Genomic DNA, 13669 nt, shown 5'->3' on the forward strand with positions numbered 1-13669 from the left:
CGGATAAGGACTTTAAACCGTAGGCCCAGTGTACGCACCTGTCTCTTATACACATCTTATATATACATATAATAGCTCAATCATCTACAACTTTCTTGTTTCAAGAATGTGTGTGCCTCACAGTCAGTTGCAGATACATTTAGGCTCAGTTTGTTTAACCAAGTCAAGTATGTATAAATATTCGCTGACAGTATTAAACATTGTCATATGTTATGTATCACTGCTACTTAGCTTGTGCTTGTCATTCATAGGGGATATAACGTCTGCTACTGATATTGCGCACGATGCAAACGAGACGACCATTACCATAACGTGGACGCCCCCTATAGACACCTACACTTTGGTGAGATTTATTTGCAGTAGTTGCTCTGTAAAGACCATTGATGTCTATGCCACCAATCTTCCTGTTTGCATATTCACTGACCTTTTACCTGGAAGCTCACATTTAATCTCAGTCGAGACATTTTTAGATGGACAAAGTATTTCAACACAAATTCTTTTGTTTATTCAAACAAGTAAGTAAATTCTTCCTGATTCATTTCTTTCATTTTAGTTTGATAAAATCTAAGATAATTTAAACTACCTGCAGTTCAATCTAGCATTATGTATAGCATAGTATATTAGTAGTGAAGGTTTTTGTGTTATGTTGTTATTTTTCTCTCTGATGGTGTGATACAGAAGAAACATGTCTGACTTTTCTTTAATTAAATCTTGGTTTATTGCTCTTAAATTTGTGTTGCTTTTGGTTTCTTGCGGATTGTTTGGTTCTGTCTTCCATGATTTGCACAACAACAGTGATGTTTGTGAACAAGACTGCAGAAGATTGGAAAATTTCACAAATAATTAAGAAAGCTGAAGCGACATTCTCAACAATTGTAAAATCTTCAGCGTATTTCCAAGTTTATAGATAAATATATAGATAGATAAAATGTAATACGCCAGCATTGTCTGAATTATCTATATTGATCAAAAGTCTATCATACAATTGATTGATGATATGTATATCTATATATATATTGACTTATCTACTCTTCTATTATCTATTGATCTATTTAGCAAATGATGATTTATTATCCATGTATAACTTCCTTACCTTTAGTTCCAGATGCACCCTCCATATCAAATACTGATGATATTGGACTTGATTTCATTGCCTTGTCTCTGACTGATACCTCATGCACAAGCTGCACATATAGAGGGCAGGCTATATCCGAGTTAGGAGAAATGGTAGGTCCAGTTGTATACGAACCTGGAAGTTCTGAGACGACTTTTACAATGCGATTTGAAGCTCTCCAGCCCGGCACACACTATACTATAAACGTTGTGGCTGAAGTGAATAGGCTTCACAGCGCACCAGCTATGATTGAGCAAAAGACAAGTATGTATCAATATGCACACGCAAATGTATTTTTATATTTTAAGAAGCCTAGGTTATGTAGTTAAGGGATGATATGTGTAGCAGATTTTTCAACAATTTGGGCAATTGAAGTCCAGGTTTGAATCATCTTGTATGAGTGGTTGGTGCAACGATTGTGGCTCAAACTCTCAACCTTGAGGTCGGGGTTCGAAACCCTCGCTGTGCAAGTCACTTGTGTCCATGGACAAGGCACTTTATCTACGTTTGTCTCTCTCCACCCAGGGGTATTATAAGTGGGTAAGCCTACTTGGTAGGATGTAATACTGAGTGCTGATTCTAGCCACTCGTGGAACTGTTCTCCCAAGGGGATCAAGATGTGTTCCATAGGCTCACTCATCAATGGTTCTGGTGGTGTCTTCTCGGATAAGGACTTTAAACCGTAGGCCCAGTGTACGCACTTGGCTCGTGTGCACTTCAAAGAACCTAGTATATCCTAGGGTTAGGGGGTTACTTCGGTGTACTGGTCCATTCAGTCCCCTGTTGTTCAATGGATATGCCACGTAGGATGGTGATTAAGTTCACTGATTGGCATATCCTTGGTGCTCATGCCAAAAGAAATGAAATGTCTAAAAAAAAAGATATAATTCCATCAATTATGTGGCCGAAAAAAGTATCCCCTTCAATAGAGGGGTATAATTATTATTTTTCTTAAATTAAATCCATGTATAATTTTTTTTCTCTTATTAATGTGCAGAGAGTGGAGCAGCTTGCTCAGGCCTTTGTCAGTATTTCTAATAACCTATGCAAAAAAAACAAAATATGTACAATCATTTTGTTTTACCCCAACAGACTTAGCAATGGCAACAGACATTACATATAAAGTTAACAGCAGCTCAGTGAGTCTTTCGTGGACACCGCCTTTAGGCCTATATGACACGGTAACATTGTCCTGTCTGTCTTGTGGTCAGACGTATATCCGTACCGTTAATGATACGCCACAGGCTATTTTCAGTGGCTTTACATCCGGTAGTTCTTACTTTTTTATGATACATACAACGAGAGATGGATTCCAAGACACTCAGCAACAAATTCTTCATATATATACAGGTATGGTGATAATGATTAAAACTACACCTTAATCATTTCATTACTAGAGTCATGGTCTGTTACTGACAAGTACAAGGATTTAACTAAAAGCGGTTCACCCCGTAGGTCGGTATTCTTTGTGGCATGGCCATTTAGCAGTTAGTGATATGAATATGAAGCTACTTAAGTGCTACTTACAATGGCTAGCATCATGGACCATGTCCATACGCATTCAGCATGATGACACTATATTGATTTGGAGATTGATTATGCAGCTACCAGTAGTTTAATATGGCAGAAGATTGTATGAACCTCTTTGAAATTAATCATCGATAACCATACATACAACTATCATATACATAACTGTAGTTCCTCTGGAATAATCCTACCCCCTTGAACAAAAAGGGGTAGGTAGGCACTGTATGCCTAATTCAAAGCCAATAATTAATGTTTTCCTCTGAGAAATTGTGCATAAAGTAGAGGGTAGGCTGATACACAAGGTGTGCTTATACCGAGGAACTACGGTAAAGTAAAATTACTAATAATAATCTGCAATTTTTATACATAAAATAATATTGTGATTTTATATTAATTTAAATTGCTTCTACTTCTTAATAAATTCAGCTCCAGAACCTCCGGAAATTGCTCAAATCTTTTCAATAGAATCAGCAACAATCACCCTGTATGTTCATGATCAGGATTGTACTTCATGCGACTACATGGTGTCTGCTAGTTCAACTGCATTGAATGACACAGTCGTCACGCATGACCGAACAGCTTCAGAGTCTGTGTTCTATATTCAACTGCAAGATCTTAAGCCCGGCATGGATTATTTCATCCAACTAGTTGCCATCAATAATGGAATTGAGAGCAAGCCTATCAACTTCACGGCAACGACAAGTAAGTTTGATTTGATTTCCCATGTTTTATTAACATATAATAAATAAAATTATAATATATTGATTTATGATTAATAAAATATGTAGAACAGCAATTCCTGCTGCGTAATGGAATAAAAGGGGGTCATAAGTCACATGCAGTTAACGATTTCCTGCACTTACGCGAACCAGAAAAACTTACTGGAAACTAATTCATCTCCTGCACATTTATATTTGTATGTTTTTACCATGGTATTATTAATTTTAATTCTGAAGTCAGTAATGGCTTCTCCACACACAGCGATTTATATACAAAAGTGGCTTCTTCAAACTTTGTAAATCAAACGAAGTAAAATACATACTTAAATAATGCAATTAATCAAATTGGATGTTTAAAACTCATCACCAACATCTCCGATCTGATCAAACTTCGATCAAGGACATGCATACGGTCCCTGAGGTCAACAACAAGTTTGTCGATTCTGTGTTTACATCCTTGCAGACTGAAAACGTATGGTGAAAGAACATTTGCTGTTGCTGCTCCAAAATTATGGAATGACCTGCCTACCTAGTGTAGACTAGCTAGAGAGGCCTACTAGTAAGTGATCAAAGATGTGTCTAGCTCTTGCTCATTTCCTCAATTTCAACAGCACCCATAATATTGTTGAATATTGACAAGACGTATTTAACTTGTCTTTTGTTGCTTTTGCTAATGGCTTCATCAAGAAGTAATGCTAGGCCTAGGCTAGTCCTCCTCTTCATCCAGGACCTCAAACTGACTAGCCTCCATATGTTTATCGTCTACTCGCTGATCTGTGGTGCGGTCAAGGGCCAATCTCTTTCGTTGTAGTCCCTTTACCGTCAGCACGATGTTAAGTTGGCCTAGAGTTTGCACATCATACGGCAGAGCAAAAAAGTACTATTTTTCAGGGGATCATAGTACTTTTTCAGGGGAATAGTACTTTCTGTTGCCTGCTTCTTAACCAATAAGATGCCTAGAATCTATGTATGTATATAATATTTTATAGTTGCTATTGTGGTTGTGGTGGCCTTATGTGCCTCATTGCACAAAGAGGATAGGGAGGTGATTGTGGTCATTTTAATTACAATATTATATGTTGTATTTGTGATTTTTACAATTAATGAAACATAAAAAATGTACTGTTGATTCTATTTTTTAGAACCATTACCGCCTCAAAATATTCGTATCAGTCAGGTGACCATGTTTGGTTTTAATGTGTACTGGGATTCTGTTGAGGGAAACGTGGATGCGTACAGGATTGCTCTGGAACCCCTGCATGTGGAAGTACCAGATCTGAACAGCCTAGCACAATATTATGTATTTAAGAACTTACAACCATTCACACATTATAATGTAACATTGTACTCCTTGGCTGGGTCAGAAGTCAGTGTTGGCATTACAGAGACCATCACAACCTTACAAGGAAGTGAGTATAAAAATCATTGTATGCAAATTAACTAGTATGTAAATTAAGTAGTAAGTATACAAATTAAGTTGTGTCCAAATAAGGTAGTATGCGAATATTAAAAATAATAATAATAGTTGGATTTGTAGAGCGCATCATGCGAAAAAGCCTCTATGTGCTTGGTGATTGAGCTCTTTGAGTTGGACATTTTGAGAAAAAAGAAAGTTGAAGTTATTTTATGAACCTACTCCTTAAACTAAGGCATGGTTGGCCGTTGGCTCCAAGGAGTTCATCCGCCCTTATCTTTGTATGCAAATAGTCAATATTATTTGTATACAATGAAGAAAATTTATACACATTCATTTATAAATTTGCTGATAATCATGAAAAAATTAATGCATTATTTTATAAATTTGATAATTTTCAGCATGTTGTATAAATAATGTTGATGATTATCTCATAGATTGTGCAATATTTTTTTATACAGTACCAGGACCAGTGCAAGACATGAAGGTGACGCTAGCAGAATTGCAAGCAATTGTTATTTTTTACCCTCCGCTGCAAGTATTTGGCGTTCTAGAGGGTTACTCAGTCAACCAGATTGGACAATTTCCAGTGAGTTGGATATTACTTAACAAGTTTTCATATTCTTGAAAGCTCCAATGAGGGCAGTATAAGAGCATATTCACCCTAACAGCCGCCCATACAAAAAAGATCTATTAATTGCCCATACAAAAAGGATATATTTAATCAATCAGCCAAGTGTTTTGTTTAGCTCCTCACTGGAGCTAAAAATTAAGAACAGTAGAGGACTGAAGGGTATGGAATATATTTAATTATACTGTATCACAGTGGCAGATCCAGGAAATAAAGTAGAGGGGTTGGGCAGGAGAGGGGTTAAGGAAGGAATTTTAAAGATGCAGGCTGGGTCCAGACTACCTCAGTCCCACTGTGGTTACATTGAGGTCGAAAATTGTATAGATATGGCGCTTCTAGATTTCAGAAAATGGCACTCCCTGAATTGGATATATAAATGTAATTTTATGGTTCTCCATGTTTTCATAATATTTCAAAATTAAAGGTGTTTGGTTGGGTTGGCCCCCTCGATTCCACCCCTGCAGTAGGAGCATTATAGTAGGCTTGGGTGGAAGCTGTAAATATCATATTGATTCCTGTACAATTATATATTCAACTATTAACTATTAATTTATGAATATTTGACTTTTGATTGAAAACAGCTTTCAAAGATTCTTAAGTCAGTACTGTACTTTAATAAGTTTGTTTATATTTAAAATTGATTTTATACTGTTCCATTAGATTTAGTGATATTTGGCAAAATTGTTTTTCAGTATTATTTCTTTCATAAGCTGCAAAAATCAGAAACAGTGAGGATGTTGATTTTTGATTAGTTAGGTTGCTAGAGCAAAATCTAAATGCTTAAAAATGTAAGGTTTTCCCTTAGCTGGTCAAATCTTGCTCTGTGTTTACAGTGATACATACGTGAAGCACATAGTAACATCATTATATTAATGGGACACAGCCCTGAATTACTTAGTAATTGGTCCGTCAGTCTGCTTGGCTGATGGTGTCCCTATATAAGTGCTAGTCTGGGAATAAATCATTCCCTTCTCCCTTGGCTGCCAGCGCTACTGCTGCTGTCAAGGTGGTCATGGTCCTTCCATGAGAAGAGGTGAGAGATGGAACGTGTGTACTTGTACGGGAAACGGGTTAAGATAAGAGTTACTGCACTTGTGATATCTGGAGTGCAGTGTATTGGTTACTTCATACTGTGAGCATAATCATTAATACAAGAGTCTGACTTTCTTGATAGAGAATATAACATAGTTTTTTATTCTTTTCTTGTTCTTTCATCTCTTAATAACACCCACTGCCGGATCGAAGATCAGATAAGTTAAAGAACATTACAATATATATATATATATTGTAATGTTCTTTAACTTATCTGATCTTCGATCCGGATATATTAATTATTAAATTAATTATTTTTCTTACAGGGATTGCCCAATGATAATAATTTCAAATTAACTCATGTTAGTGACCGATCACTTATTGTCTTTGAAGATCTGTTACCTGGCTACAACTACACATATGTTGTAAGTAAATTGAACCATAGGTAGAACATTATTTCAGATGTTAGTGTTTTGTCCGTAAAATTAATTGTTTAGTATTAAAACAGCACGCTATCCATCTAAAAGTAGGCTACTGTACATTAAGCTGCATTTCATTTTTGTTGTGCCTACTTTTTGCGAATGCAAACTTTTATATGAAAGAAGTATACAATTAAACATGTCAACCAAGATAAATTGTTTTAACAACAATCAATAAAACCATTCACGGGCATAATACCATTATTCTGACTACTTGATCCTCACATTGCCATGGACCAGTTATTGAGTCGTGCATTTGGGCAACTCACTTTATGCCAAAAATTATAAATATCATTACTGACCAATTTTAACCTGTTTGGAGACAAATTTCATTTCTGTAATGGTATTATTTCTTAAAATATTCTTATGAAAATTATAGGTCAGTGCTAAAAATGCAGATAATTTTGGAGATCCATTTTCTGCATCAGTTATTGTTCCACCAAATGGTAAGTTCTTCTTTTCCAACTTCATATTTAGTTTAATTTCTACTTTCTTCATTTCACATACAATTTTGGTCGTGTTCACACTTGTGCTCACACCTTCCTGTTCACACATGATTCCAGCCTGGCTCGATTCATTCCTGAGGTCAGCATGTTGGATGTGGTTAAAGACACAATCTATGCGTATGCCCATGTTGAGGGTATACATGAGCTTGCCAAGGCAATTGAAATGTTAACATTTATATTATTACCTGTATCTGTGAATCTTGACTATTATGTAAATGTGATGATGTAATTTTTTCCCCCCAAAGAGCCACAGCCAAGTGAAGTGAAACCAGAATTGGTCCCAGATAGTGCTATTACAAATTCTTCTTTTACTGTTACTATTAATGATCTTCTGTTTTCGGAAGATAATGGACCAATCTCTACCTTTGTAGTAATTGTTGCTGAAAAACAAGGTAGAATTTGCTTTTATTTACATTAGTTTCTTCTTTGTAGTTAAAAACATCATTTTTTTAAATTGATTTGGATAATATGTTATTAAAACAGGATTAATAGAAAGAATTCTTTTCATAATTGAAATTTTAATATTTCTTGAAAGTTTGCATGGCGAGTATCAATAAACATATAACAAACTTTCGGTACACCATGTGTAAACAACCAACCAGTGGTTTTTACCTTAATAAAAACCATATTCTTTTATTTTATTTACACATGGTGTACCGAAAGTTTGTTATATGAAATTTTAATCTTAGGAAGTGGAGTCCCGTTCACTTTTAAAGATGTACAGATTATTATAGAAAATTACAATGAATGAATGAATGTATTCTTTCTTTAATCTGAAATTTACTTTCAATACAAATGTACTGATAAAGGAAAGAATGAATGAATTTATTTATTTATGATTCAAGATTCAAGATTCATTTTATTGTCTGAAAAAAATTCCACTGGCAGTGTTACAAGTGCTAATAATATAGACAGTATTCTATTATCTGCAAGCTGTGACCTACTGGTAAAACCCATTGAATTTATTTTTTTCTCTTTTAGCAATTGGTAATTCAATTGGAGGTGAAACTGGTCACCCACAAAATGCAGAGCTGCCTACATGGGGCCAGGCAATAAACACCAATCCCACGCCACGATATCAAACCAGTGAGCCTCTTAATTATAGCATTGTAAGGAATGGTAAGTATTTTTATTACGATACATAATCTAACAATTTGTTTACATATATTCAAGGTGACGATGATGTTAATGGTAATAATAATAAAGATGATGAATATGTTAATAATAATGAAGATGATGATGTTAATGGTAATAATAAAGATGATGATGATGTTAATGGTAATAATAATGAAGATGATGATGATGTTAATAATAATGAAGATGATGATGATATTAATGGTACAGTAATAATAATGAAAGATGATGATGATGTTAATGGTAATAATAATGAAGGTGGTGATGATGTTAATGGTTAGTGAGCGAGTCGAATGGCAGAGCGGTTAAGGCAGGGGCACCGTAACCATAGCCAACAATAATGGCACGGGTTCGTGGCCGCTTTGCTCCTACTTCCGGTGGTGGAATAAGTATTCTTAGATAAGGACTATAAACCGTAGGCCCAGTGTACACAAATGCTCATGCGCCCTTTAAAGAACCCAGTACATCTTTCGTGACGAGTAGGGGGTTACCCCGGTAGACTGGTCCACTCGGCTCCTGTAGTGGACAGATGAAAGCGACTCTCAGGGAGGAGAAAGTTATTGAAAAGTGCAACATCTAGTCCACTGCGCCACGGGCAACGGTTGTTGGAATGGCACAATATATAAATGGAAAGATTAGATTTTTTTTAAATATAATAATAATGAAGATGATGAGATGTTAATGGTAATAATGATGTGGATGATGATGGTGATTATTATGATGATGGTAATGATTATGATGTTGACAACGCTGGAGAGACATTGAAACAAAAACACAATGAAAGTCTTATGTTTAACTTCTGTTGTTAGCTGGTAATCGTAAAAGGCGTGAAGTGGGTGTTAACATCAACATTGGGTCTGAAGACTGCAGTTCCCTACCTGCCACTACTTTCTGTAATGGACCTCTGAAGCCAGGAAAAACATATGTGTAAGATACTAAAAGCTTAACATATCAATTTGACTGCTATTTTTTATGTTTTTTTTTGTTGGCTTGCTTGACTTTGCATAAAAATATCCCTCAATATTAATGATGGGTAGATAATCTATTAATGACAACAAGTTATTGAATTATTTGTTAAGGTATGCTGTCTTACTTCTTCACCCATTATTTGAAGAACTATATTTTAAACCAAAACCTTTATTCCAAACATTCATTTCCCATGATTGCAAAATTTTTCCTGTCTCCTACATGAGTAATTTGGCAAAATTTTGGTAACCACATATATTTTTGTACTTTACTTTGATTTTGTTTCACTTTTTTGGTGGCATTTAAAAGAGAGATAAAATAAACAAAGCATTGCAAAAAACAAAACAACAATAAACAAAGCATTGCAAAACACAAAACAACAATAAACCAAGCATTTATAAAGAACATCAAATTTGTAAAGAACATCAAATTTATAAAGAACATCAAGTTTATATTTAGATGTACCGGTAATTGCTTTTAAGTAGACGTATTTAAAGTAAATTGCATTTTTTTTTTCCAGCTATCAATTCAGAGGGTACTATGGCTCAGACTACTATGCAGATACGCTGTACTCGGAACCTGTTACACTCAGTAAGTCCGAGTCCACATTGGTCACATGATACGTGAAACATACTGTGGTTAAATTTATACATTTGCCTTTAAATTTTAATGCAATCTCACAATTACAAGGCATTGCGATATGTACATTAAAAATAGTGTTATGTATTATTTAATATATTATATATTGTTATATTCCATGGTTGATGACCATTATTTATATATTATATTTAAATATTATGTTTACTAATTTAAAAATTACCAACTGTATTTGTAGTTTTATCATATCAGTACTGCAGGTTTACAAATATAATACACAATTTATTATGCAACATATATTAATTATTATGTATTATATTATAAAATACAAAATATTATATTATGTGTTTTTAATTTATTATATTCTTGTATCTTGTATCAAAGTATCTTGTGTCTTGTTTGTCCAGTTTTATTTGTATCAATTAAAAGAACTTGTGAATTTGTTGATTTAAATTCAGATGCTGATGAGAAGACACCTGTGAGTGAAGACAGTGGTATTATTGTAGTTGCAGTCGTTCTTGGTCTTGTCATTTTAGTACTTATTGGACTAATCATCATCTTGGTTTATAGTTACCGTACAAAGTAAGTAGTGTTATGTGTGCTGGCATTGCGTATTCCAAGGTGCACAGTGATTGAAAAGTTTGTGATTAACATAATTGCATCTTTGGTTTCCTTTCTATAATTGCTTACAGATTCCTACCCATATATGGTCATAATGATATCATATCACACCCATTGGCATAGTGATGTCAATTGCATCCATGTATGTGGACTTGACTGATTTTTGTCACCTAAAACATATAGTGTGCTATATTAAATTAAAAATATATATGGGGCATGCCATCCCAAAACCAGCTTCAGTGGCCAAAACAATTAAAGTTTACTTCAATGTATTCATATTCTCCACATTATCAGCTTAAAATGATGGGTCATTTACTGGAATTGACTCACTATTGCCAAAGTTATGAGTCAAAGTATTATGGCTTCTCTGTAATAAAGTATACAATACTACTTACCATATACTAATTACTCAGTGTAACATTTAGAGAAAGTATGACTGGTTTTGGGATGGCGAACCTAAGATTTTTTATTATTGTTTCATCATATTTCACTATACAGATACATTTCATTTTGTTTGGCATTTACTTCAAATACTAAGTACAAAAAACAATAAAATGTCAAACAGAAATAATTTACTTCAAGAGATTAAAATCATATTTGAATTACATTTTTGTTCTCATTTTCTTTCCCACACTTTTCTTGCAAAGGAATAAAGTTTTGCGAACAATTGTTGGCCGAGATGGTAAGTTTCATGAAGCTAAGCCAGCAGGCCCTCACATGATTAGTCTAACGAGTGTGAAGATGAAACCGGAGGAATGCTGGGACGTGAACTTTGCGCAGTTTGAATCCAATATCATGCAGGAACAGAAAAGCATTGTCAATATTTCAAACCATACAGATTTACTCGATGAAAACACTGTTATGTCTATGCAAGAAGAGATGGAAGACAATGAAACATCATTCACAGCAAAAACATCGGAGGAAACTGTAGAACAAAGTGCATCATAGTTTTATATTTTCAAACTTCATTTTTTTTTACCTGCAAAAAATGTACTTCACCATAAAATGGTATAAAGCCTTGTTTATTTGTGAAATGACATATTTGTACAGAAAAGATAAAAGAAAATCTTGGTATGAGAATACTTTCAAAAGTATAGCATCATGATTTAAATTTTTTGTAAAACAAAAATTGTGTGAGAGAATAATAAGATTTAATTATAAATATACATTATTAAAAAAAATAAATAAAATGTGCTCAAAAATTTTGAAATGAACAAATTCTCTATTTATAAGAATATTTTTTTTTTTCAGAACAGGTACAATGCAATACTGTACCAGTTTATTGCTACTGTACTAAATTTAATAGTATGCATTTAAAAGTAATACTTAATCCATTATTTTTTGGAATTACTGCACTATCAAGTATATATTTATGAAATCTAAACATTTTTTCTAACTACTAAGCATTTATATGCGATATGAGGGTGTCAAATAGTCACCTCTGCTTGGTATATTATCGTTTTAAAATATGGTTATTGGTTTTCAATGTATAAAGCAATAGAGGCATCACACCCAGGGGTAGGGGTATATTCCCTGGGCCTTCGTCCACCAAAAAGAATTCTGTGGCTTAAATTGATTGAAGATTGAAGGGGAGAAAAAAAAATTTAATGTATTTTCTACATTAAAGTGGCCTCCTGGACCACTTTCGAAACCTTTCAATTGAAGCTCAACCACGGCCACTTTGCTTTCGTCAGGGACCTCGGCCCCCTGTCAGACAAATCCTGGCCCAAAGAAACATGTAAATATATTACTGTACAAGCCTGCACATTCTACTTGCATTAACTAATAATACTTATGGCTGAATAGCTGTAAGTGTTGGATTTGAGAGAAAGAATCATTTATTTGTATATCAAATCTTGCTTATCAAGTCTTGTAAATAATTTCAATCCAGGTTGTAACAAAATTTTGGTTTAAAATGAGCAAAAGCAAATTATTTAACCAAATAAATTTTTATGTATTTTCTAACTGCATAGGTTATGTGGTTATATTTATTACAATATGCAATTTACTTTTGTAGTATTTAATTTAATTTTTAAAGCATTTTATTATTCTACAATGTTTTACAACCACCATACTTTTATAACAGAGACTTCCGATTAATTTGAATAAATTTGAATATGAGAGTTAATAGACCTTCCGGAGTGTCAATCAAACTTAACAATTGACCTATCAGAACAGAGGTGGGGCTTAGTGGAAAGGTCTATTTTGAACCACTAACTTTTTACATCGGACAGCAAGTACACTTAACAGTGGTTCTCGTTGTAAACTTGTGTGTGTGGAACATGCACACATTTTCTTATGCCCTGCTTATTGAATAACATGCTTGACATTCTGGAACAATTGAAAAAAAGAGACTTTGGTAGAGTGGAGTGGTTTTTAGTTAGCAATGTGTAATGTCTTAAGAATTTCACAAAAACTTATTTTAGCGACAAATCTCAACACCACCGCTCCACCCCTCAATTTTGAGACAAGCATAAATTTATAGTTATGTAAATACAGTAATACAATATTTGACAATAAGAAAGTACAGGTACTACTATTTATTGAAAATAAGGGTGTTTTTCAGTGCCTTATTTTTTAAGCTAGTATTTAATCATGAAACAATTTTGAATATCTTTAAAATCATAGTGCTGTATACTGTATTTGTTTTGTTAACTTTTGTATTTTTTTGGTCGTCAATGTAATTATTATATTTGCATAAATGTCTTTCTTTTCTAAGAGTTTTTCTTTTTATTGTGAATACATTTTTTGAATAGTTTGTTACTAATTTGTCTTTAAAACAATCTTCTTTTAAATCCAATTCCGAGGGATCACTTGATCCTCAGAATATATCTAATATGTGACCATGCTTCTAAAAATGCAATAGACACCCTTTTCCTGCAAATTTTCCAAGCCTGATTTTCTTATAATAGCTTCACTATCACTACAT

The 13669-nt window shown here is 33.9% G+C and overlaps 1 protein-coding gene across 1 annotated transcript in view; it reads left to right on the top strand.

Annotated features, from left to right (window-relative positions):
* LOC117105323 (fibronectin-like) overlaps positions 1 to 13624 on the top strand; it is a 23679-nt gene extending 10055 nt beyond the window's left edge. Inside the window, exons 8-21 of the mRNA XM_033246481.1 lie at positions 252 to 515; positions 1100 to 1378; positions 2207 to 2464; positions 3068 to 3343; positions 4503 to 4769; positions 5236 to 5363; positions 6764 to 6862; positions 7296 to 7362; positions 7668 to 7814; positions 8404 to 8541; positions 9366 to 9483; positions 10043 to 10113; positions 10578 to 10701; positions 11388 to 13624. Of these exons, the coding sequence (XP_033102372.1) occupies positions 252 to 515; positions 1100 to 1378; positions 2207 to 2464; positions 3068 to 3343; positions 4503 to 4769; positions 5236 to 5363; positions 6764 to 6862; positions 7296 to 7362; positions 7668 to 7814; positions 8404 to 8541; positions 9366 to 9483; positions 10043 to 10113; positions 10578 to 10701; positions 11388 to 11688 (2537 nt within the window). The 3' untranslated portion in view covers positions 11689 to 13624. The remainder of the gene's footprint in view (positions 1 to 251; positions 516 to 1099; positions 1379 to 2206; positions 2465 to 3067; positions 3344 to 4502; positions 4770 to 5235; positions 5364 to 6763; positions 6863 to 7295; positions 7363 to 7667; positions 7815 to 8403; positions 8542 to 9365; positions 9484 to 10042; positions 10114 to 10577; positions 10702 to 11387) is intronic.
* The last annotated feature ends 45 nt before the right edge of the window (positions 13625 to 13669 follow it).

Source organism: Anneissia japonica, unplaced genomic scaffold (genome assembly GCF_011630105.1).
Source record: "Anneissia japonica isolate Jap-2015-1 unplaced genomic scaffold, ASM1163010v1 scaffold701_len334292_cov200, whole genome shotgun sequence".
NCBI classification, from domain to species: domain Eukaryota; kingdom Metazoa; phylum Echinodermata; class Crinoidea; order Comatulida; family Comatulidae; genus Anneissia; species Anneissia japonica.